This window comes from Mauremys mutica, chromosome 6 (genome assembly GCF_020497125.1).
Source record: "Mauremys mutica isolate MM-2020 ecotype Southern chromosome 6, ASM2049712v1, whole genome shotgun sequence".
Classification (NCBI taxonomy): domain Eukaryota; kingdom Metazoa; phylum Chordata; order Testudines; family Geoemydidae; genus Mauremys; species Mauremys mutica.
Genome location: NC_059077.1, coordinates 114,001,025 through 114,027,191, shown reverse-complemented (window position 1 = coordinate 114,027,191; position 26,167 = coordinate 114,001,025). Strand labels below are relative to the sequence as shown.

The 26,167-nt window shown below is 40.7% G+C and overlaps 1 protein-coding gene across 2 annotated transcripts in view; it reads right to left on the bottom strand.

The window, feature by feature from the left end:
- Positions 1–26,167, bottom strand: part of LPAR1 (lysophosphatidic acid receptor 1) — a 103,305-nt gene that overhangs the window by 49,336 nt on the left and 27,802 nt on the right. For both annotated transcript variants that reach the window (XM_045021636.1, XM_045021635.1), the window contains exons 2-3: positions 16,301–16,454; positions 2,575–3,322 (exon numbers count right to left, since the gene is read on the bottom strand). In XM_045021636.1, the coding sequence (XP_044877571.1) occupies positions 2,575–3,322; positions 16,301–16,360 (808 nt within the window). In that variant the 5' untranslated portion in view covers positions 16,361–16,454. The remainder of the gene's footprint in view (positions 1–2,574; positions 3,323–16,300; positions 16,455–26,167) is intronic.

Here is a 26,167-nt window from a genome sequence, read left to right as displayed (position 1 = left end):
CTGTTGCCCTTAATACTGAGGAATAACTCATCTGAGAATTAGAGGAAAGCAAACCTGAAGGCCAGAGTCCAAATGCATCTGGAGGCCAAAGTGGGAAAGCTAAGTCCATGTTTGATACGTAGGCAAGTGCACTGATTTTCAGAGGTGCTCAGCATCGGTGACTGTGCAGGTCGTCAACGTCTATGAAAACCATGCAACCTCTTCAAGGCCCTCATTCAGTAAAGCACTTAAATATGTGCTTAAGACCCAATGGGATTTAAGCACATGCTTAAGTGCTTTGCTGAACTGGGGCCTGGATGGTTAACTTTAGAGACCCAAGTTTGAATATGTTGGCTTCAAATATTAATTTTTACTTTTCTTGGTAATCCTTACAGTGGTCATCGCTATGAAATCAGCATTTGCAAACCACGGGCACAAAAGTGATAGCTATAATAACCGTGTGGCTATGGTTGCTGAATGTTGACTTTTAATTGGCTTCTACAGATAAGGAAAATTACTGGAACAGACTGGTCGTCTACCTACTTCAGTCCCTTGGTCCCCACAGTGACCAATGTCAGATACTCCAGAAGAAGCCCCGCATACATATAGCTAATGGCAATAATACACCCAGTAGAGTGGTACAATGAGTTCCTTCCTGACCCCAGTTAGCAGTCAGCCCAATACCCTGGTTCATGAGGATTCACAGCCCTTATAGATTGTCCTAGCAAGTGTAACTACAGCTTCTATTTTTCATGTAAGCATCTAATCTCTTTTGAAAAGGCTACTTCAAGTCCTATACTTAATATCCTGTTACACACAGGATACACATTTCATAAAAGAGTTGGCCATACAGTAAAACAAACATAACCTGGTAACCTGAGAACCACATTCATTATTGTTTTTTAAGGAAAGCAATTTTATTTATAAGACTTCTCAAGAAGTGTTTTACGGGACTACAGTCAGGTCTACACTAGCACTTATGTGGCAAAACTTTTGTTGCTCAGAGGTGTGAAAAAAACATTCCCCTGAGCAGCACAAGTTTTGCTGGCATAAGCACTCACATGAGCATCTGCCACCGACATAGCTACCACTGCTTGTTGGGCCTGCTTTTATTATGCCAATGGGAGAGCTCTCTCCTGTTGGCGTACTGCAGGCACACAAGCGGTCTTACAGTGGCACAGCTGTATTGGCATTAACTACCAAATGAGATTTACTCAGTATTTTTTACTATTTCAAAGCACTGATAAAAATGCTTACTATTTGTCTGGTTTACAAGATTTAACCAGCCAGTTATATGACAGGAAGTGCTTTACTGCTTCACAGTTGGAAAGAGTGGCAGTTCATCCAAAAGGGAAAATATAGATTTGCTTTCGGAAGATATGCTCAGAGCTGAAGCTTTCTTCTGAACCTCATCTGCCTGAATTTGGTGAAAGGGAGGTAGAATGGGTCAGGTTTAAAAACAGCGTTGAGTGCAGTAGGGCAGTCCATGAATCAAGGGAAAGTTTACTCATTTTATCCTTCCCAACTCAAAACAATTTTTTCTACCCTAGAGAGAAAAGCAAAACATGATAATGATGCAAGTAAACAGATAATACAGTAACATGGATTGTTGGTAAATTTCCAACTTGTTCGTGCTATGGCACACAGACATCTGCTCCTCTACCAAAGTGTTAGATAAGTGAGCACACCAACACTTACCTACTTGTATTTATGAAACTAAAGCACAGATTCTTGCCTCTTGCTCCAAGATTAATCAGCAGGCAGTTAAATATAAACTTCCACCAATTCATGTTAATGTAACTAATAATATAACAAAGATGTCCATGCATTTGTATATAACAGAGATCTGAACCTAGCTAGACATATTTTGACTTCACTTAGTGAGATTTAATAGTTTTTGACAACATCCGTCACTGAACAGAGGGAATGGTTTTGTGCCACAGAAGCAAGTCAAGCATGTGTTACCTGGACTGTCTCCAAATATGACAACAGATACCTGTGAGAACGTGCCATTTCTTGAGCAACAAGAAAGGGAAAACACAGCGGGTACTTACCTAGGAGATGAAAAGCATGCAGCAAGTAGCAGCTACCTCTGTGCTACTTCTGTGCTGCAGCTGCTTAGCTCTGCCAAATACACAGGCCTAGCACCAGGAAGACATGCAGGGGATAAAAGTTTCTATGAAAGAGGGTATGTCTGCATTGGGGAGGTTTATAATGGACCAGGAAATGTAAGTGAAGCTTCTCCTGGGGAAGGGGCTGTTTTTGCCTTGTGCATATCAGCATTATAATCCACATCCTGTTTTCCATCACTCCCTGAAGTGTTCCCCTTAAAAAAATTACATTACCAGGACAGATGTTGAATTATAGAATGACTGAGGTTCAGATATCACTTCCATAAATATGATAATTCCAAGAGTGGTATGAACACTTGGTGTTCGCTCACTCACTCCCTTTCCCATCCCCCACAAATGTATGATGTGCCAATGGGAAGGTTGGGCATGCATGTTCCAGTTCTCCTCTAGCACTAATGAAATGTTTTATTAACTTACGCTACGGGAAACAGAGAGGAGCATTTTTGCTGAAGTAGATACTCACCAAGCACAATGACCACGGTCTTCAGGAGACTCATCATGGTGTCCCGATTTCTGCGGGGCCCAGAACTGTGCCTGGACATTCTCATAGTCCTTTGGCGGACATACCCAAAGATATGAGCATATAGGACCACCATAACCAAAAAAGTGACCAGGTTGAAAACAGCCCAGAAAACCAAGTAAGAGTCACTATAGAGTGGTGCCATATTGGAGCAGTGAGTGATATCACAGATACAGTTCCAGCCGACACTTGGTATAGCACCCATGACAATGGCCATAGTCCAGATGACAACAATTACTACCACCACTCGTCGGTTGCTCATCCGAGTATGCAGCTGCATTCGGAAGACGGTAATGTGCCTCTCAATAGCAATGGCCAGCAAATTGGCTACAGAGGCCGTCAGGCTAGTGTCAATGAGACCCTGGCGAAGAAGCCAGGTGCTTACAGTCAATCTTCTAGTGTTGGGTCCCGTGTTAAACATTAGGTAAAAGTAGGCCAGCCCTGCAAAGAAGTCCGCAGCAGCTAAATTGGCCATTAAGTAATAAATAGGAAAGTGGAAGCGGCGGTTGACATAAATAGCCACCATAACTAAGAGGTTGGCCAGCATTATGAAGATACAGACGGTAATACCCAGTCCCATCACAAGCTTGCTGACAGTGTTCCATTCAGTGGCTAAGTATTTTCCACTCCGGTTATAAAAGAAGGCAATGTTTTCATTGTAGTAGCACTGGGGTTCACTCATGACTGTGGACTGAAAAAAAAAAAGAGAAAACAGACATCAGAACTGAAAGAGGCATTCCAGTGATTGCAAACTTGCCTCTACAAGTAAGGCAGATCCTGAAACAAGGAAACATGAATAATTCTGCAGACAACGTATTTAAATTCATATCCAAGATGACATTACAATTGTTTCAGAGCGGTAGCAGTGTTAGTCTGTATCAGCAAAAAGAATGAGGAGTCCTTGTGGCACCTTAGGGTATGTCTTCACTACTGGCCGGATCAGTGGGCAGCGATCGATCCAGCGGGGATCGATTTATCATGTCTAGTCTAGATGCGATAAATCGATCCCTGAGCACTCTTCTGTTGACTCCTGTACTCCAGCTCGGCAAGAGGTGCAGGCAGTGTCGACGGGGGAGCAGCAGCAGTCGACTCACCGCGGTGAAGACACAACAATAAGTCGATCTAAGTACGTTGACTTCAGCTACGTTCTTCATGTAGCTGAAGTTTGCATAACTTAGATCGACCTCCCACCCCCAGTGTAGACCAGGCCTTAGAGACTAACAAATTTATTTGGGCATAAGCTTTCATGAGTGGAAAATACAGTAGGAAGATATATATACATAGAGAACATGAAAAAATGGGTGTTGCCATACCAACTCTAACAAGATTAATCAATTAAGGTGGGCTATTATCAGCAGGAGAAAAAAAAACTTTTGTAGTGATAATCAAGATGGCCCATTTCAAACAGTTGACAAGAAGGTGTGAATAACAGCAGGGGAAAAATTAGCATAGGGAAATAGTTTTTACTTTGTGTAATGACCCATCCACTCCCAGTCATTATTCAAGCCTAATTTAATGGTGTCCAGTTTGCAAATTATTTCCAGTTCCGCAGTTTCTCATTGGAGTCTGTTTCTGAAGTTTTTTTGCTGGAGAATTGCAACTTTTAGATCTGTAATTGAGTGTCCAGGGAGGCTGAAGTGTTCTCCGACTGGTTTTTGAACGTTATAATTCTTGACGTCTGATTTGTGTCCATTTATTCTTTTGCGTAGAGACTGTCTGGTTTGGCCAACGTACATGTCCACGCTAATTTCCCCCCACTGTTACTCACAGCTTTAAACAGTATTAAAAGAATTGTTAAGCATGTTACTGATACATAAAAATAATGATAAAATTGTTTATCCTCCTCAAAATAATTCAGAATTTTTCAGCCAACTCTATTCACTATGTATAAACCTGTACTTTTAGCATTACTAACACATTAGAACTAAGTATGTGCACAACTGGGAAACAGAACTAGTGGGTGGAGCTGAGTAAAAAACAGCACCTGAAAGATTTCTTTGGAATTATTAAAAGTTATTTCCACTAATGTTTATTTGTGAAAGTCAACACTACTAGGGAAATTCCTGTAAACCAACATGGCAAAAACTTTCCATGTATACACAAAACGTGTTGCACAGCAGGTAAAAAACTTAAGTTAAGGGATAAAAATATCCTTTTCGTTACAATAATTTTACCCTCCACCCTAAACACTGCTCAGTAGGCTGAGCTTAACTTTTATAAGTCTCCAAATAAAGCCCTTTCCTAGAAGTTTGGCCTTTAAGTCCTAATTATTTATCAATTAAAATCTTTTATAGAATCCCTCAATTGAATAGGACAACTCATGTTCAGTGGGTACCTTCAGTAGGACAGACTTAAGGACATAACACATATAGCTTTAAATTCTTTGTTTAAAGATTGTGAGGGAATAATAGCTCAAGTATAAAAGCCCTTGGGAGAGAGGGGAAGTCGTATAGGATTTAATTAGTGAACATTATAAAAAGCTTTGCCAGAATCTGCATTATTATATGAATACCAGACTTTTTGCAAATTTTACAGGAGTAAACTGGATGAAGTTCTAATGCCTGTGTTATGCAGGAGGTCAGACTAGATGATCTAATGGTGCCTTCTGGTCTTAAATCTATCAATGAATGTTCTCTGTTGCATTCATGCACTAAGTTTAGTATCTGAAAAAGACATTTCAGCTAGTCGATACCCATATTTATGGTCTGAGCTTCACTGCTGCCTCTCCGCAACTGATTAGGGAAGCCAGTTTTTCTTGCAAAAATAGTTTTGAGGATTACATTTTTGTAGTTGTTCTGCAAAATAGAGCTAACTTAAAAAATGCAATCCATATAACAGTCGAGTGCATAGCATTGTCCCCTTCCTGTCAGAACCCCCACCATTCCAAACACACATAAGCAAGCTATGATAAAATGAATGCATTACAGGTAGCAATGTTAAGTGTAATGTATCTCAGTTATGTATAAAAAGCCAATCACCAAGCCAGCAGGAAATACATGCACACACAATGCATATATGAATACAGGGTATGCTTAAACTAGGATTGGTTAAATTCAGGAATGCTATAGAACTTGAGTATCCTAACAAGTACCTGACTGTAGAGTCTAATAATACTGAAGACAGTGGGACACAGTGCTCTACAAACTGCTCTTTAGAGGAGTTTCAAAGGAAGGAGCTTTGCTTTTCAGTGGATGCTAGTCTAAAGTCTGTAACTGCTGGCAAGAGTCATCTCAATTCCCAAGGGAAAGAAAGGCATTTCCACATTTCAGACATGCAGGTGTTTGCTCTTGAGAAGGAAAAGGGCAATTGATTCATGCTCTCTATTGGAGTTTGAAGAGACCTCAAGAGGCACATCTGGGATAGTAATCAGGTGTGGTTTGCTGACATAGTTCAAACAGGGGAGCTTGCAGCTGATCAAGCTCTCCTCTTTCCAGCACATATCTTTATAGAAGAGTTAACCACCCATCTACTGACTCTGAGATTCCAAGGCAATACATTTATATACTGAATAGTCCTACATGACAGCTTATGGCCAAGCAATAAAAGAATGGGGGGTGTCTTTGGACATCCAAAGGGTTAACCTAACATAATGGCATAAGCAAACAGACAGACCCGTCCCCAGGTCCTGCCCCTTCAGGAAAAAGGCAGGGAAGTTTATATTTTAATTTCCTGAAGTTTCACTCTCAGCACTTCATAGCCCAGTTAAAAACAGATGTTCAAGGTCCTAAACTTTACCTTATCCATTTAATAGATGATTTCAGCAGAAGTTGATTTAAACTGAATTGCAAATGTTCATTTTAAATACATCTTTTATAATGTTCAGGAAATAAGTCTATTATGAAGCATAGATGAGACAAATGAAAGGCAGAAGATAAGGAAGCCAGACTCAGAGTCCCTGCTTAATCACATCAGGCTGAGCTTAGTTCTCAAAGAGCCAATTCCTCCCAACAAAATAAAATAAAAGAATTTGTTAAGAGACCATCACATTTGTAAAATCGTATTTATTAAAACATTAGTAGAAATAGTTCTAATCAAAGTAAGAAAGGGCCAGGAGATTCAGCACTCAGATTTAATAAATAAAATTCACTCTGCCCCTCTAACCAATGCCCAATCTTCACTCTTACAGGAAAGCCAACTTTGCACAGGGCTCAAAGATTGCTATTTCCTATCTTTTTTCTTTAGACTCATAACTTTCCTTTTTGAAAGACCCCAGTAGGGCCAAATCATTGATATAGTCTTGTGACCACTCTGCAGGATATAGCGGGGTGGGGAACCAACATCCTGCCTCAGCTACTCTCCCTCCTCTGCCAGGTGCGTGAAAAACCTGGTATTAAGAGAATTGCAACAGCATCCACTCCATCTCTCTGTGGAATGGCACAAGAGCAGCTCAGGGACCAGCAAAGAGGTGCCAGTGAGTCAAGAGGACAAGGATATCTGAGGTTGGTGAAGATTCCATCACCACCTTTTCTCTTCTCGGAGAAAATGTGAGTGAGAGGAGGTGCTGGCTGGCTGGAGCAGGAACTTGAGATAAGAGCTATGGAAATTCACTGCAGCAAGACTGGGAACAACCTGATTTCAGGGTGAAAAACAAATGTTGACAAGTTTTCAGAACACTAGCAATTGACTGATATTTTCTAAATGAAGCATATGTTAGCACTGGGAGGGTCTGAAGGGTTAATGGTCACGGTATATAAACCCTGCTGAACCTGACAGTTTCAAAGCTCATTAGTGAACAGCTCTAAAATTAGCTACCCAGCCTACCTAAAAAAGAAACTCAAGTGCATTATTTTTTATTTCTCATTGTGTAATCTTCAGACCTGAGAAATTCCAGAATGAGCCATTTTCAAGTGTTACTGAAAGCATAAAAAAAAAAATTCAAAATCCCCCCAAAAAGTTTCATCATCAAAGCGAAAAGCTCATCTCCAATTAAAATTAAAAATTCTGCCACATTTTTCTTACATTGTTAGAAAACATGTAGAAGGGATGATGGCTTCTTGGTTTTTTTTAAAAGTTGAGGGAGGGATCAAAGTTATGCTTATAACAAAACATCAAATAAAACTCAAGGCCTGAATTTTTGCAAAGAGATTCAACTTGTATCCAGCCTTCTTCAAGCCAATGAAACTCAGAGCAGACTGATTGCTTTGCAAGATGAGATCTTGATTACCTTGCTCCCTAATTAACAAAGACCCCCAAGAGAAGCAGTCATCTGAATGCCCTCAGAGAGATCCAAAAGACAGTTTCTTCAACAGAAATTTAAAGTCAGGAAGGATGTGGGATTCTGTACTCAGAGAGACTTGGATTCACATACAGTATTTACTATAGGAGTTGTCAGGAAAAAAGTGCTGCTGCTTTGAATTTAACTACATAACTTTAAATCTGCTGATGTACCAGGAAGACTAGACTTGAGAGAGAAACCAGCAATCCCAGCCAGGGGCCCAGAATAAAGGGTAAAAGGTTAGTCAGTATGTGAATAATTCTCCACCCATCCCATAATTACAAAACCATATTTCAGAAAACGAACATTGCAAGTTGAAAAGGGTCTGGGTAGTGGTAAACATGGATTTAGAGCACAGATTAAAATGACTTGGCTGTAGAGTGCAAGATAAAGAGGAGGTACAAAAACCAAGTGTAAAAAACCCTTTTTTTTTACACAAATCTATTAATCTAAATGTATGTCTGAGTAAAGATATTAACCCTTATTTTCAAGTTCCAAAACTTAGAAGAAAGTAAATGCTGGCTGTGTAGTCCATAAAAGAGGGAACTTTGACATCGAGAGCCTGATTCTCCACTGCCTTATGTCATGTGTGGGCATTTACATCTACAATGTGAATGTAAAACATTATCTGGTAGCACTTTATATCCATTTTCCACAGTTCTTTTAGTCTGTCCTCTAAATCCATATGAGAATCATGCCCAGAACATCCACAGCCTATGACTGCTGAGACCACTACAAAACCCCAAAAGAACTGCAGGCATCAAGAGATGCACTGAAGGAGGGTCAACACCTTATTTGGTTTTACAGGCAGCACTGAACAAGTTTGGCTGCTCATGTACATGAATGGGCAGTGCTAATAACCATACTGCTCCTCTCTAAGGGCATGTCTACATTACCGGTAGATCTGAAATCGATGCAGCAAGTGTCGATTTAGCAGGTCTGGTGAAGACACGCTAAATCGATGGGAGAGCGCTCTCCCATCGATTTGTGTACTCCACCTCCCTGAGAAGCGTAAGGGAAGTTGATGGGAGACGCTCTCCCGTTGCCACAGCGCAGTGTAGCCACCGCGATAAGTGCATCAAACTATGTCGACTTCAGTTACATTATTCATGTCACTGAAGTTATGTAACTTAGATTGATTTAGTGCGGTAGCATAGACCAGCCCTTTGGTACATCTACAGTGAAAGTAAAGATGTGATTGTTGCACAGTCAGGCATATCAGTGCTAGCTTTAACCTAGCTAGCACAGGTAACGACTGTAGTGCAAACGTGGCAGAAAGGGCTTCAGTACAGGCCAGTGAGCCCACTGGGTTGTCTGAGTATGTACAGAGAAAATACCTTGTTCCCAGTGAAGTTAACTAGCTCAACATCCTCTACCAGTCACACAGGTGCTCGGGGAAAGGACTATACATTAGCTGCGTGAGACACAGAAGAGGGAGAATGTGTCAGTAACAGTAGGGCTCTGGATCCAGGTTCACACGTCTGGGTTGAACCCCAGCGCAGAGGAGTTTTTTGTTGCTCCGTTTTTTACTTATGTTACATGATTGGTTTTCTGGTTATAAACATTATCCTTTGAAGAAAACCCTGGCTCACTATCTTGGTGCTTTTATTTCTCCCAAGCCAACCCAAGTAATAGTCTAGCAAGTGAAACCTTATTCTTTCTTCTGAGACTCAAAATTCATATTTCCAAAGTCATTTATTTTTGAGACACCTTCAAGATGTAGGCTGAGAGTTCTATTAACAATGGCTCTGCCTCTCATTTATACTGCAGCCATTTAAAACCCCTTCAACCATGTAAAGAGGCCTCAAAGGGGTGGCAATTCTTATATTTACACCCATTTTAAGGTGCTTTTACATGGCTCTGGCAATGTAAAAGAGGCCTTAGTGTCAATGGGAATCAAGCCCAATACCCCAATATCTTTAGTACGCTTTTTGAACAAGTTGTGTTGTGGCCCAGTGAAAGCTTGAATGACGATGGAGTGTAGCATCTGTCCTCAATATTGAGAGGTTTATGTGGAAGGAATGAACAGCCACTGAGGACTGTGCAGAAAGAAACAGTTTTACCACAAGAAAGCATAATTCATTGGAGACACAGATCCTGTTGGAAGCCACGATTACGACCTCCACAGGTTGTCTGTAAAACCAAAGAGGGTGTTGACCTTCTTTAATGGTTATTCACTGTAAAGTTATTATGAAGAAAAATTCAAAAATAGTTCCCCTGGAATGAAAAAAGAACAGGCAGCAGGAAGTTTGGCTCTCTGACTCTCAAAATCCCTTTCTTACCAAGGGACCTTTGAGCTGTCTGCCAAAGATAAATGGAGTACCGGCAATTTTACTGAAGTTTTGTTTTGAATAGTAAAAGGAATTAAGGTTGCAAATATGTTTCAGTCAAGTCCAGTTAACCCTTTAAAACATTACTACCGCATGCTCCCAGTCCCCCGCAGATACCCTCACTATCACTGCCAAAAATCATTTCCCTGCTGCCAGGCCAGCAAAAACCAAAACAACAAAACACAAAAAAAACCAAAACAACATATTTGGAATTTGTTGTCCAAGGCAGTTGGGGGGAAAAGGAGAAGCCGAAAAAAGTTTGGAAAGATTTCAAAAAGTGAAATTAAAAAACAAGCAAACAAGAACATGCTATCACTAAAGGTCCTTTTCTGATATTTCCAGGCTTCTCGGAAGAATTCTACCCTGGAATGAGGAAAATGTAAAGTTTCTGGTAGGTGCTTTCCTTTCGGGAAGTAAAAAGGACTGGCAGAATGAGAAGCTAGCTTCAGTCTTAGGTCTATCTACTGAATGGCTACTACTAGTTCCATAACATACAAGTGGTTGTAGACGAGAACTTAAAATGGAAACTGACATCTTCCAAAAGCATGGAATAATGCTGAGGTAAGGGAGAGGGGATGCTATTCTTCCAAGCTCTACTTGCAAAAATAAGCTCTACTCTCCTATGATGCCTCTCACAGTAAATCATGCAAATGTTCAAAATAGGATCACACACTTTCCCTGGAATCCTTGAGCTTGTAACCTCTTTGGAGGGGGGGTTCAGATATCCATGGGCTCTGACTTCTTCTTGCACTGGGGGTGAGGGAGGGGTTTGAGGAGTGAGACAGGGTAGGTGTGGTACTCTTCCAAGACAACTCTCTTGTGCTAAAATACCACTGTCACTCAGTAGATTGTGCAGGTCTTCATAATATGGTCCTTTATCTGTACATGCTTTGATGAGGAGAGAAATAGTTAACAATGGTAACATTTAAAAGTATTGCATTAGGCATCTGAGTTAACATCCACTGCGATTACTAGTCCAGTCCACACACAGCTTGTGTCTCAGATTCTGCAAATGACGGTACACCTCACTGCACCAGCCAGCCTTGAAAATGTGGCCCAAATGCACTTCAGCGACCATAACAGCTAGAGAATGACTGTTGTTAATGAAATCCTATATTCTAGACCAAGAAGGCATCATGAAAGAGGTACCAGCTCACCATTTTCAGATAATGCTGAGCACCCAACCTAAGATGATCAGGCTCCTTTGAAAGACGTCAAGCCAGGCAGCCATAAATCACTCACGACCACCTTTGGAAATCTCGGCCAGAAAATCTCTGATGCCATTGGACTGCATTGCAAAGCAAGTTGGGATATTCACTTGGCAACTGCAGGTTTACTGCTCTTATTAAAAGATGTGTAATTGCACCAGTTCTCAGGGGCCCCAATCAGGTTCAAGGCCTGATTGTGTTAAGTGCTGTACAAACGCAGTCTCTGCATTAATGTACTTTGGGATGAAAGAAGCTATCAAAATGCATTCACAGAGGACTTTCAGTCAATAGTGAACTGCAACGTGTAGACTTTGTGCCGAATCCTATTTATATCAAAATACTGATTGGCTTCAATGGGTGCAAGATTGATTTTCTACAATAGGATGCTTGGACCACTCTCTACCTCCAAATAAGATGCACCTTCCAACTTTTTCATGCAGTGTACAAGCAAGGTAAGCATGTGGGAAAACTTAGCCAGTAACAAAAATGTTTATTCAGAATTATGTTTACTAGCATAGGACATTTAGCTTGGGGTAGGAAAACAAGTTTTTAAATGGAAATAATAAGACTACTCAGTATTTACCTCTTGAAATATTTTTTCCTGGCAATATACTGGACCTTTGCGTACACAGACAGCATTGATCCGTCTCTCAGTTTACTTTGCTTTGATGGACTCTTTCATGAAACACGTGTAAACAGAATATATGAAGATGTACATAACAGAACCTCTCTTTTTGGGACACTGGCAACAATGGGCTCTCTATCAATGACACATTCAAGCCTGACCAACCAGCAGTCCATATAACACAATGCTATTCTCCTCTGTAACCATGAATACATATTTTGAACACTGACCATTTCATTTGGCGCAGTGAGAAAGCCACACAGTGTTTAAGTTCCCCCTTATGAAATGCCTATAATTGGGTGGATTCATGTTTATCACTAGTTATTCATTTCCTGGCCTGTCTGACCACTGCTGATTTGCTCTCGCATTCAAAGTGCTCAGTGCTACCAGAGATCTGTTTTGGTAATGCCTTTAATCTGTTTACTCACCTGGAGGGGGGAAAATGCTACATACTTCACTCTGCTCAGTGCTGCAATTGGGAGCCAACCCCAAACCACAGACAATGCTGTTCTGTCTAAGTGGAGGGGACAATAATAGCTTTGCTGCTCTTTTCCACATTAAGGCTGTCCTCGGGCGTCAACAGTTATGAGCATTAAAACTAAGTTTATTATCAAAAGCGGGAATAGCCACTGTGGAGGCAGAACCACCCAAATCATCCTACAACAGTCTAGGGAGGTAGTCTCATTTGTTTAAATTACAGCAACACTTTCTACTGGAATTAAAAATGTATCAACATTTCTGCCCTCTCATGTTTGTTGTTCCATTTTATTCCAACACTGTCAATGTAATTCCACTGATCGTACTGCAATTAAAGAGTTCAAAGGTGCGGGCGCTACTACTATTTAGCCACATGTCAGTGACTGGAGTTTTCTACTATGCCACATTTTGAAGAAGCAAACCCCAACGCTGTGCATTTCCCCCTTTTCTGGAGCAAACAGTCATTTCACATCACCTACATTAAAGGTCATGATATCTCAACTACAGGATTTCACCTTCCCCATGGGGGTGAGGAGTGTAAGGAGGAGGTCAGCATGTCTTACAAGATTATTCAGTATAATGAGACAGGGAAAATACCTCCGATTAAGGACATTGAAAGAATATTTACAATGAAAAGCGACAGTGCCAATAGAGGGCTGCTAGAAATGGGATTGTAAATACACAGGTCCGGTATCAGCTACCATTGCATTCTCCCTGCCCTTTCCCCCTCCTACTCGTTGCCACACTTTTAAAAAGTTATAGCATTAGCACATGGGAATCCAAGTCTCCTCCATGCAGAAGCAGGAATACGTGGAGAGGAAAGGGGAACAAAAACGTACTCCATTTCTAAAGGAGGAGAATTGCTTTCTGACGACTGGTTTGGCAAGCGCAGAGAGGACAATGAAAGCCGTCTTCTGGACTCCCTTTTAGAGTGATTCCAGCTATTTATTTGTGTGTCCCCATTTAAATCTAGCACTAGGTAGCTCTGGCTGGCAAAATCAAAATGTAAACAGAAACACAACAAGAGAACGACGGCCTTTCTAGCGCGCTTGAAGTGCTCCAAGAGCTGTTAGTTTATAAGAGCAAATAATTTCTTTTTGAAGCTGTGAAGTATAAACAGAATGGATAAACTGTTTCTGGCCTCTAATTTCCCACTGTGGGGAAAAAATATAATCCTCTCTCCCTTACCCACCACCTCATCTTCAAAGGCAACCTTCTAATCACTCTATGCAGTAAATTATCTTATCTAGAACATCACTAGTTATCGCTTCCCCTTGCAAACAATATACAGCCTTCCAGGCATCCTCAAGATTCCTGCTGGCCACTCAGTAAAGCTTTCTACCTACTACACTATGGGGTTCCTACAGTGTATCTCTCCGTCTAGCATTTTTGCCTATATGAAAGTGAGGGGGAAAGACTGGCTGAAAAGAAGGAGGAAAAAGGAGTAGGAGGAAGTCACACACTTAAAAAAAAAAAAGTCCAAAACTCTGAAGATGAAGACTCATGTTTGTCAAGTGTTCGTTACTTTGTGTCTCTACTATTACTTCAGTTAAGGGGGGGTGATTTTTTCACTATTGTTATTTGTATTGCAGTAATGCCTCTGAGCCCCAAGTATGAATCAGGATCCCAGTGTGCTAGATGCTGTACAAACACAAAACCAAAAGATGGCCCCTGCCCCAAAGAATTTACAACCTACTGCTATCCATTTCTGTGTGTGGGCAAAGTAACCAGCACCTGAGAGATTTATTCTTAGATTCTTTCATTGTTCAAGTGCCTTTCCTTGAAGGATTTGAGAGGTGTTGGTACATACAGTGAGCAGCTTTAACAGAAGTTATTCATATTTCCTAGTCATCTCCTTCTCCTAAAGTTCATAATCTTCGCAAACTTCTAAGAATTAATCTGCATAGCCATCAGGATCTTCATGTACAGCGTGAGCACAAACTTGAGATGGAGAACATTTTAAGTTATATGCAAGCTTTAACAAAAGGGAGTTCAATTATATTAAAAACACTGTACTACATACAGTGACAAACCATAACCGTTCTTCCTGATCCACACATATTTCACATTAAACAAAAGAAAGAGTAAAATGGGGCATAGATTTTAGGCACCGAAGGCTGAGAGGGACATTACCTATTTTTCAAGTTAGTGGTGAATCATATAAGATACTGAATATAAAAAAAGAGGAGCTAACAGCCATACCAAATTCAGTTGCAAAATTAATGTACAGTATGGACAGATTATGGATAAGATATGCTTGTACCAAAGAAAAACTATGGAAAAACTGATCTTTTATACCAGTTAAATCTCGACTAACTCTTTAAATCCCATGTTAAAAGATGTGATCGATCCAAAGAAACTTGTTTGGGGCTAATGTAGGATGATCTTCAGTAAAAACGTACCACTCAAGGGTTTCTACTGTTATTCATTATTAATTAAGTCCAGCAAAATAAGTGGCCAGTAAGAATATTAAAAATTCTTACAATAAGATTTTTAGAAATAAAATGGCCTAACCATTTTGAAATTAGGAAGACAAGTCCATACTGTGGAATGTGACTATATCATTTTTAAATCTATTGGAAAAATAAAAATGCCTAAAACATCTGAACACATTATGAATTACTGGAATTAAAAACAAATGGATTTGTTTAATGTGTAGAACAGCCTCCTGGAGCAGAGATTGCTTATATCAGGTTTCAGTTCTGGATGAGCCAACTGCCCTGAACATTCACCACCCTTCAGCTAGAAAAATCTCCGTGTGTTTAGTTTGCAGTTTGCTTTAACTGACTTGGTTCCAACCTAATCATCCTTCCCATTAACCATTTTGGTTCCTTATGTTCATACCTGCTGTTAAAAAAACCCAAAAAAAACAAAACAAAAAAACCCACTTTACTTTAGCCTACAAATAGCAGCAATTCAAAATCTCACATAGTAATTTTTTTCCCCACTTGCAGTGATCCTGGATAACATAGCATATTACAAGCTATATGCCAGTTGGTTTACAGTCATTACACATTTTAAATTGAATAGCACCCCAATCCTAAAGTCAGATTCATGCAGGTGCACTGATCACAATGAAAATTCATCCAGACACACAAGTCTACCTATCCAGATCTTAATGAAGAATCAGAGCCTAGTTTTGTAATAGTGCTGTGATAAGAAAGACACATAAAAGAGACGAACTCACAAGTGTTTAGAGATTATATCTACACAATGGGAACACTGCATACACAAAAAAAAGTGTGTTAACTCGTGTGAACTAACCTGTGGTTTTTTGTTTGAAGTTTTTGTTTGTTTGTTTTTGCAGTTTAGACATACCCTACATGTGGCTGAATTGTTCTTTTTCTAATGTAGGGGTAGAATAGTATCTGCTAGCTCATGCAATATTTGGTCGACGGATGTGAATTTAGTAGTAATATTTTGGCCAACAGAGACTTCCTGAGCTTTCTCATTAACAACAACAAATGGAGAGTAATTGCGTGCGTGCGTGCACACACACACGACTGCGCCTAGAACACTTGGGCCCTGATCCCAGTTGGGACCTCAAGGTGTGACCAAAACACAAACAACAGTGGACTGTGAACTAGCGTCTATTAATAAAGTACTGGCGCTAAGAACAGAATAGTGTCACTTCACAAAAAGGATAACATTATGCAATGAATGCTGAGTATATCCAGAGTACAAAACATTAGGAGGAATTCTATCAATGACTTGAAACCAAGCCAGCCAATGATTAGGAATCTAATCTTAACACCTTTGCACACACAAGTTTGATCAATTCTACTCTACCAGAATTTTGTATTTGTCTACTCACCTCAATTACCTGTGGTAGCGACATCATTGAGGAGGGCACCAAAGCAGACGGGACTGCCATGGTAGCTCAGCAGATGTTAAATATGTTAGGCCCCTCCTCCACACCTGAAGTATTGACACAGTTGGTCAGATCTCAATCATGCTGGCATTCGCTCCTACAAGGAAGGGAAAAAAATCTTTAGATCATCAAGAAAGCCATGTAAGCATAACCACCCAAATACCAAACTGCCTCCAAACCAATCTCCGATTAATTTAATTGCATGGCACAGTTTGCCTATTGGATGCATGACCATTTACAGAAGACTTGAAAGAGACGTTTCAAGGGACACATTGGAAGTTTGATTCAGGATAATAAAATATTTAACCCAGCCAGGTAAAACTAAATTGAAACATATTGAATCCAGCAACATGTTAACAAAAAAATTCCAATGTATGTTTTAAAAGAAATGAGATATCATGACATACATAGTACCAGCATTATATGCATGCATTTCTTCACCAAGAAAATTGTTTCAGAAAAATTAGTTTTCAACTTGTATCATATTAGCAATTTCTAAAGTACCAACATGATAAATCAACATTTTATTTTTTAGTTGAAACAAGATAATAACTGCTCTCATATCTCTAATTGTAAACCAGGGACAGATTTCAAAAATGGAAAGTATCTCCTCTCCACTCCAAATTGTCTAAATAGTGCAGCATGATACAGTCTGATCACATTAACTGCATATTTTTTTACCATCAATATAGAGTAACTACTAGAAGCTTGAGTCTCATCATAACTGATACTCAGTTTTAAAAGCAAAATATGCTTATTCAAGAGTGCAATTAAATACTTGAAAATTCCCCAAACTTCTTCAGAAACACCCGAGTGCTATATTTTAAAAAAATACAAATATTACTGCTCATTACCCATCTCTAAAGGAGACAGGAATTTGCAGTTAAAGGTAATATAATGATCTCAGCTTTCCCAAGACACGTTGAAATAATTTGGAGGATGAACAGAAGTACAGCAGCCCTTGATAATTTTTAGTTTGCATTCATTCTTTTTTGTTTGTGCTACTTACACCACTCAAACAAACTGTTTTTTGTGAAGTATGATAAATGTATTTCCTTATGTCACTTATTAGTTTAAGGTTCAATTGTTGATTGACTTTTGTTTTATGGGGGGAGAATTTAGTCAAACATTTTAACTTTGTCTTCTGTTGCCATAGATATATTCTTTCTAACATCCTCATTTTTATCAGATGTCTCTCACATAGTTTTAGATAATTTCTCTGGATAGTTTGAGTGCATAAAATGATATTTTAAAAGAGTCTGCCACTTCAATAAGTATGCTAAGCCATTTCAGAAAACTGCAATGACCCTTCTTCTGAAAAATTTGAAGTCTGGCCTTTTGCTGCCTGTGTCTAGCATAGATTTGTTGTGCTGTTGACCTTACAGCATTTTATTACCACTGGTGCACTTCAAGAAGCAGTAACAATGGTGGTGGCATGAGTGTAGACAAGGCAGTGTCATTTATACCCCTATGTCATCTCACTCTTACCAGAGCTAGTCTAGATGTCATTCTGGCAAAAATGCCAGCAGCTGCCTGATCCCACCATTGCTACCACTAGTATAGCTAGTAACGCAACAGTAGGAGATTTAAGATGAAGTTTAGCAGACAACACCATTGTGTCTTGGTAATTAACACACATGCACTCAATACAGTTGCAACATTCTATGCATCTGATACTCTATGAAAGTAATGTACTTCAATTGATCTCTCACTTAAGTTGCGGGTATTTAAAGGTGTACTCAAATGTAGTTTGAGCTACTGGTCTCAGGCAGAGATATACACATTTGTGAACTCTGGGCATGATTATTGCAAGTCGTCTTTAGGAATGAAGACACATTCTGAAAAAGCTCCCAGTGATACACAACACAGCAGCCTGTGCAGTTAGGAATATAGGTCAACGTAAGCACACTGCCCCAGTACTCCTCAAGCTGTGCTGGCTTCCCACTGAACATGAAGTACAGTTCAAAGTCTCAGTCCTGCTTAAAGTCCTTCATAGGGTCAACACTAGGTGCCCAAGAGATGTTTTCTTCCTAGGCAACCATGGCAACCTCCCACAATGGCTACATGCCACAACTCTTGAACAACTTGGGGAGATTCCTGGAGTGCCGGAGACAGAACTTTCAGAGGAGCTGGACCTACACTATGGAACTCACACTCACAGACAGAATGATGGTGCTCAGGACCAAATACAAAACACACCAACAGCCAATACCTTTGTTAAAAAACTCAAGATATTTCTCCTGCATATTTTGAAGGAGGTATGGAGAGCGATTTTCTTTACTGCTATTTCAGTCCTTGAGCTATTATTCTAGTATTGGAGCACACTGTAAGACAAATTTAATTGAAGTTTTTCCCACAAACCAAAAACAAAGAACAAAGGTGCAACAGGAAAACAGATTTGCTAGTGAAATGCAAAAGAGTTCCCCATTCAGGTTGCTTTGGCTGAGGTTCTACCAGCTTCTTTGGGTATTTCCCTTCATTATATGTGCAAAAAATGAAATAAAGAATGGTGAAAAGAAATGAAGTTAGTGTGTTCTCTGAAACTGGTTTTAAGATAATGATCAAATTCCAGGATCTCAACTCTTGAAAACAGAATTTAGCAGTTTCATTCACAAAACAAAAATCCCCAGCGTCCCTGTATACTGATATATATTAATGGCCATGGAAAAGATTTAAAAGTTTTGTAGGTAAACTTAATGCTGTCTCTACCTAACATTGCCTTTCCTGGAAGATGTTGTGGAAAACTGTTCCCACTGACATCCAACAGATATGCAAAAAAAAAAAAGTTAATTGGTATTTATCAGACTGAGGCCACAGTGTAGTCATCTAGATCAACCCTGCCAGTAACTTTCCTATTCTTAATTCACTTTCCTCAAAGCCAACATATATTTAGCATGCCAAGTAAGAGCAGATAGTAATGCAGGAAAGCTGTATTCCACATGCTTCTCTGAGTCAGTCATGTCTTTTTTTGTTTAAGCTCAGTCTCTGCCTGCCATTGTGTAAGGTATTCCTCCCTCTTAAAAAGGGTCATCCTAGAAAGCTTGCTTCAATTTCATACATAGCCCAGCATGCTTACATCACATGTAACTGAAACCGACCATCTTCCATGCACTAGGGTCAGTTTTTCCATCTTCTTTATATAGCTCTCCACTGAGCCCTCTTCTCCCCAGCTTAGCTCCTGCAAGAAATCTTTTCATTCTTTCCACACGGCATTCTGCTCCAGATCTCTGCTACTGTCCTCACACTGAGGAAAAAACATGGAGACCTCGCCTTCCCCAAAAGGCCTTCAGAGGAAACTAAATAACCAAGACAGAGCACTTTAACACTCCCAAATCCTTTGCAAAAACACAGTTGTGGCTATTTTATAACTCTCTGATTTTTGGACTAAATACGATGCCCTCTGACAAACACAGAAAGCAGATTAACACTGTGTGAATATTAGTGTGCATTTATTTATTTTTTAAACCAAAAGAAACTTCATTATCTGATTAAACACGAATACGTCAGTGAAGATCTTTTCTAGTCCTAGGCCACTAACTGCCCCTGCCACTGATTTGACAGATTTTATCACTTTCTCCCTAGCCTCGGTAAGCCCGGCCAAAGTGCCTCATGAGGTCTTACTACCTTCTCTAAAGTCAGCTGGGGATAATGGTCCACACACACTATATTTATCACATTGCTTCTTCTTGTCTTTTTTTATTCCCCAAATGTTGTTACTGTTAGAAAATAGTGTTCAGGGTTCTAATGAGAAAAAAGGGGAAAATTCAAAACAGGGAGAGCTGTCCAGCTTGGAACAGGAGAAATCACAGAAAGTTACCATTTTCTGCCCTTCTCCTTATAGGGTTGCTAACTTTCTAATAGCACAAAACTGAAGACCCTTGCCTTGCCCTGCCCCTTTCCCCGATGCCCCACCCCTTCTCTGAGGCTCCACCCCCACTCACTCCATCCCCCTCCCTCTATCGCTCGGGGTTTGGGGTTCAGGCGGAGGCTCCAGGCTGGGCCAAGGGGTTTGGAGTGTGGCAGGGGCTCCAGGGTGAGGCACGGGGTTGTGGTGTGGGAGGGGGTATGGGCTCTGGGCTGGGGGTGTGGGCTCTGGGGTGGGGCCAGAATAGAGGGGTTCAGGGTGCAGAAGGGAGATCCAGGCTGGGGCAGGAGGTTGGGGTGCGGGAGGGGGTTCTGAGCTGGAGCAGGGGGTTGGGGCGCAGGACAGGGTTTGAGGTGTAGGCTCTGGGAGGGAGTTTGGGTGTGGGAGGGGGCATGGGCTCCATTCACCTTGGGTGGCTCCCCACAGGTGGTGACATGTCTCTCGGCTCCTAGGCGGAGGCACAGCCAGGCAGCTCGGTACGCTGCCTTTGCCCAAAGGCGCTGCCCCCGCAGCTCCCACTAGCCGCGGTTCCCAGCCAATGGGAGCTGCGGAGCTGGCGCTCAAGGCAGGGCCAGTGCACGGAGTCCCCCGGCCGGCCCTTTGCTAGGAGCCAAGGGACATGTCACCACTTGCAGGGAGCTGTGCGGAGCCAGGTTGGGAGCCTGCCAGCCCCGCACCAACCAGATACCAACCGGACTTTTAATGACCCGCTGACTGGAGCCGCTAGGGTCCCCTTTCGACCAGGCATTTCGGTCGAAAACCGGACACCTGGCAACCCTATCTCCTTATACCCGCCAGACAGCATCAAGGGACAAAAAAGATTCTAAATCCATTGATCTTTAAATTGGTTATGTTCACTGTATCCTGTACAAAAGTGAGATACACAAGACACAAAGCTTAAAACCGATTACATGCTATCTTAATTTGATTTTATTTAGAAGTTTAATGCATCTTGGCTCATTACTCCTCAAAAGGGGAAAAAGTTTTTATGGAAACAGATATAACCACTAATGATTTGTTTTAAGGTTTCTCCAAACAAACACAAATTACGGAGTTAATTCAAAATTCCTAAACATACTCTGAGAACACATTTCTATTTATTCACTTAGCCATACTTAATCGCTTCTACAAACATATAAATTATTTCTTTTAGCAACTACTTTTAACAGCTAAGTAAAGAGAAGTATTTTAAGACTTTTTCGGGAATCACCCGCTTAAGCAGCAGAGGGTGCCACCAGATACAACAAGGGCTGTACTAGAATGTGTGTCCCGCGGTGTGAGCTTGTTCATTTGTTACATACCATAGGTACTTTGACTAGATGCATTAGAGATACTTTAAAATGTTGAGCACAGCACCAGAGAGGCTACAGGCCTGACCCACACGATGCCAAGTGTCTAAGGTGACCAGACAGCAAATATGAAAAATCGGGACAGGGAGTGGGAGGTAATAGGAACCTATATAAGAAAAAGGCCCAAAAATCGGGACTGGCCCTATAAAATCAGGACATGTGGTCACCCTACAAGTGTCTCCTGACAGGTACTGAGCATTCTCAACTCTCATTCACTGCATTGGCAGTTGAAAGTACTCAGTAATATGCAGGAACTAGCCAGGAAAGAGGCGGTGGCAGACCATAAAGAGAACCAAAGAATCAGAGAATGTCTCTGCAAGTGAAAATGGCAAGTGCTATCGAAAAGGATATGGCTAATTTTTACCACCTGGTGACTTATTTGCAGCGAGCTGTTCAAACACAATATTAAGAGTTGAGAAGTAAAACTGAGACCTCAGGCCTCTACATGGGTTGCACTATTATTTTATGGGGTTTTTCTGGCAAACAAGAGTCACTCTAATGCTATGGTCACAGGTACCACATACAATTTCCTCATTCTGAAAATTTACTTTGCATATGAGTTTTTATTTGAATTGTATGTCCGTATATTAGAAAAACCAAATACATAACCTCATCTTATGAGGACTGAGTTCATTCTACACAAAAGGCACATTTCCTACTCCCAAAATTTTCTTTTAGAAAATGAAAACCGGGGCTGGGTTTTCAAGGCAACAAGATGGACCAAACATTAGATTTAAATTAGCTTGTAATTTAAAGATAGGTTACAGTGGTTATTTGTATGAAGCATTTAAGGTCTTTCGCAGTTCATACCTGACATGGGAATTTGTCCTATATAAAAAGCAGAGAGTATATAGATATATCTACCTATATATTTTGAATAATAGAACGAACAATGAAACAGTTAAATTAAGTACTATCAATAACTGTATATTACTAATATATTGTAGTATACCACTAAAAAACAAGGAAGCGTGAGACACCACTACAGCTCTCTGGTATTACATTTTGGAGAAGTGAGGAGAGATTGAAAATATTGAGCATGGGTTATACAGCATGAAGATTAGTGAAGAACAGGGTGGTGGTGTTCTGTCGACAGGTAGAATTCTGTAACGATAACTGAGGGAAGTATCAGAAGTTATGAAGAGGTTCAAATCCCCTGCAGGGGCACCTCCTTGTGGCCAGGCCTGGGAATTAACTCTTGTCCCATCTGGCACCTCCTTCCATCGGTTACTCACGCTGTGGCCTCATTCTCTCTTCATGACTCTGCCCTCCGACCAGGTCACTAGATAGTTCTACCCGTCCAGATAAAGTCCCATCGGACAAGCTGTCCATATGCTATTTCAAACAGTCTTCCATCCCAATTCCACATCCTGTGTCACTCTCTCAGTGACTGGTAGGGAACCCAGGCCTGCCTTCTACTCTGGGTTCCAGCCCTGGGGCCCTATGACTAGCAATATCAGTCTGCTTGGTCTCACACCCTGTTGTTATTTCTCTGGGCTCCTTTCTACCCCCTCCTCTCTCTCCTTGCCAATCTCTGAGTTTACCACTAGAGCTTCCTCCACTCCCTGAGGCTACTTCACCCCTCTAGGCCTCTTGTAAGACTGTCTAGTCCAGGCAGGACCCAGGTCTTATTCTCCCCCTGGATTTCCTCCTTGACCCTGGCCAACTCCTCTCTCTCTAGGGAATGACTACAGACCTCATACCTGCATCCCCCCTCCTGCTCTCACTTCCTAGCTTTATGCTCCTAGCCCAGCTAGGTTTCATCTGCCCTAGGCCGTATCAATCCCTGGTTCCCCTGCAGCATCTAAGATTAATTGGCCCCGCCTGGCCCACATTAACCTGCTCAAGGCTTGGGTGTGGCGTTCACCCCATCACAGAAGTATTGCAGTTAACGTCCATTGTTGTTGTAGCCGTGTTGGTTCTAGTATATAAGAGAGACAAGGTGGGTGAGGTAATATCTTTTAGGGGACCAACTTCTGTTGGTGAGAGAGACAAGTTTTCGAGCTTACACATGCTGAGAAGTTGGTCCAATCAAAGTAAAAAGTAGCCTGCTGATTCAATGAACCTCGCCCTAGTGCTCCACTTTCTTCACTGTCTTGCCACTGAATACCAGGTTTCAGAACTCACCTTTGAAGTCCACCATGGGAACAGCACGAGTTACTGGAGGGACTGCCTACCTCTGTGTGACCACGACCTCCCACAATGGCTGCGCTCCACTGGAGCAATCTAATTGTCAACCTCAGGAGTGAGGCTTGTGTGAGCAAAAGACAGCTTTTTAGAAGATCTGCTTCTTGAAGAAATCAGAATTACCACAAACCTCAATGAATGTAAAGTTAAAAATACCTCCATGTTTCAGAACATGCAGACACCAAGTACAAGAAACCAACAGATCAAGGTTCATACAAAAGTACAAAATACTGAAAAGTGACGGGGATAATGTATTAACCAAAATAATTGATGCATGGAACTCTCTCTTCTCTTAACATATATATGCACATACACACAAATAGCGCACACCCACAGAAAATCCCTTAACAGAAGGGGCAACAGGATAGGACAAATGGGGTCACATCACACACAAATATATGTATAGTTTCTGCTGAATATATTTTTCATAGAATGCTTATCTGAATTCCTTAACTAGCCTATCATTTGCAGTAAAGGAGAAGTTACTAAAGAAGTAGTGACTAAGGAGCTCATCAGGACTTAACAGCCAAAACCAGTAGACAACATGTCAGAACAGCACTAAAATACTGAAATCCCTGACACAGTCAGATACACATGCACAGATTAACCTAAACCAACAGCCCAACGCTAGTATCACGTGTTGCTGCAGCAACCTGCACTATTCTGAGTAACTCATTTTTATGTATTATATATAGAACCCTGGCTGGAATCCAGCTGGTGGTGGCCGGATCGGTGGGTTTCCCACCAGAGCATTCGCCTAGAACCACACTGCTGTGAGCCCCACCCCTTCATTTTTTATATCATCTTCTAGCACAGGGGTCGGCAACCTTTCAGAAGTGCTGTGCCGAGTCTTCATTTATTCACTCTAATTTAAGGTTTCGCGTGCCAGTAATACATTTTAAAGTTTTTAGAAGGTCCCTTTCTATAAGTCTATAATATATAACTAAACTATTGTTGTATGTAAAGTAAATAAGGTTTTTAAAATGTTTAAGAAGTTTCATTTAAAATTAAATTAAAATGCAGAGCCCCCCGGACCGGGGCCAGGACCTGGGCAGTGTGAGTGCCACTGAAAATCAGCTTGCGTTCCACCTTCGGCACGCGTGCCATAGGTTGCCTACCCCTGTTCTAGCATATAGGCATCTGGTACATTTTTAAAGCGCTGGTTGAAAAGAAAAATCTTTAAATCTTTCCAAGTAAAGGTTAAGACAGTTTCTAAGAGCTCTCCAGATTTAACATAAAATAATAGAGCATAAAACCTGAAAATACACTGGAAAACCATTGTGTAGGCAAATTATAAAGGTTGGATCACAAACTAACTAGGGGGAAAGTCAATACTGCCTGCTTGTACTGTGTATGACTACTGGACCTGCTTAAGAGAACTATTACGGTGAGAAGCTTCGGATAGATGATTAGGTTCTTGAAAGTGCTCCAGCTGGAAATTAATATGTCCATATTAAAAATACTCCACAACTCTGGCTGGATGATGTACAATAGGCACTGCTGTAGAAACACACACACAGAGTTGATTATGGTCTTGCATAAGTATAAAATCAGGAATAATTCCATTTAAGTCAATGAAGTTACATAGATATAAAATTAGTGAGAGTACAGAATCAGACCCTGAGCCCCTGGGGGGAAAATACAGGAAATAGGATCCTCAGACAAATTTTCTATAGCAAAAAGGCACAGTGCCAGAAAATGCAATCGCTTATTAAAGAGGAACAAGTCTGAACCACAAAAGGACAAGGGCAGCTTCTTACTAATGAGGTTTTGACAGCTTGCTGTATTACAAGGCATTGAAAGAGTGCCAAGAATTAGTGAGCAGATTCAAACACATCATAACCAAACTATGAAATGGCAGGTGTTTAATACAAATATTACTCTAATTACTCCTACTGTTTATATACATGTTTAACTTTACAGTAAACATATCCAGCAAACAGATAACTATATATGGGGAACTACATAGGAGCCATACATTTAATGATGAAACTGCAGATTATGGAATTTCTTCTGCTTTATGAACATGACTAATCTCTACCAGATGCTATTTGGCCACAAGACAGTATTCAGCATCTAGAAAGCTTCATTTATTTTAAAAGTTCAAGCATTGGGTTCACTAAGAAAACCAGTTAAAATAATAGACACTGTAGTGCAGATCTGACATACACAACACACAAATATCCCTAATGAATAAAGTGCACCTCTCTCAAAAAATGTTGTACTTGATCATGTTAATCTCTGGATCACCTGTCCCAGACTCAACACGAAGAGGAACAAAATAGTCATTTTTTAAGTTATTTCTAAAAGGTAGAAGAATAGATCTCTGTATAGAAGTAAAGGTGAGGTTGGAAGTACATGGGACAACGGACCATGCATCTTGTTTGAGCTCCACAACTAATTTGTTTA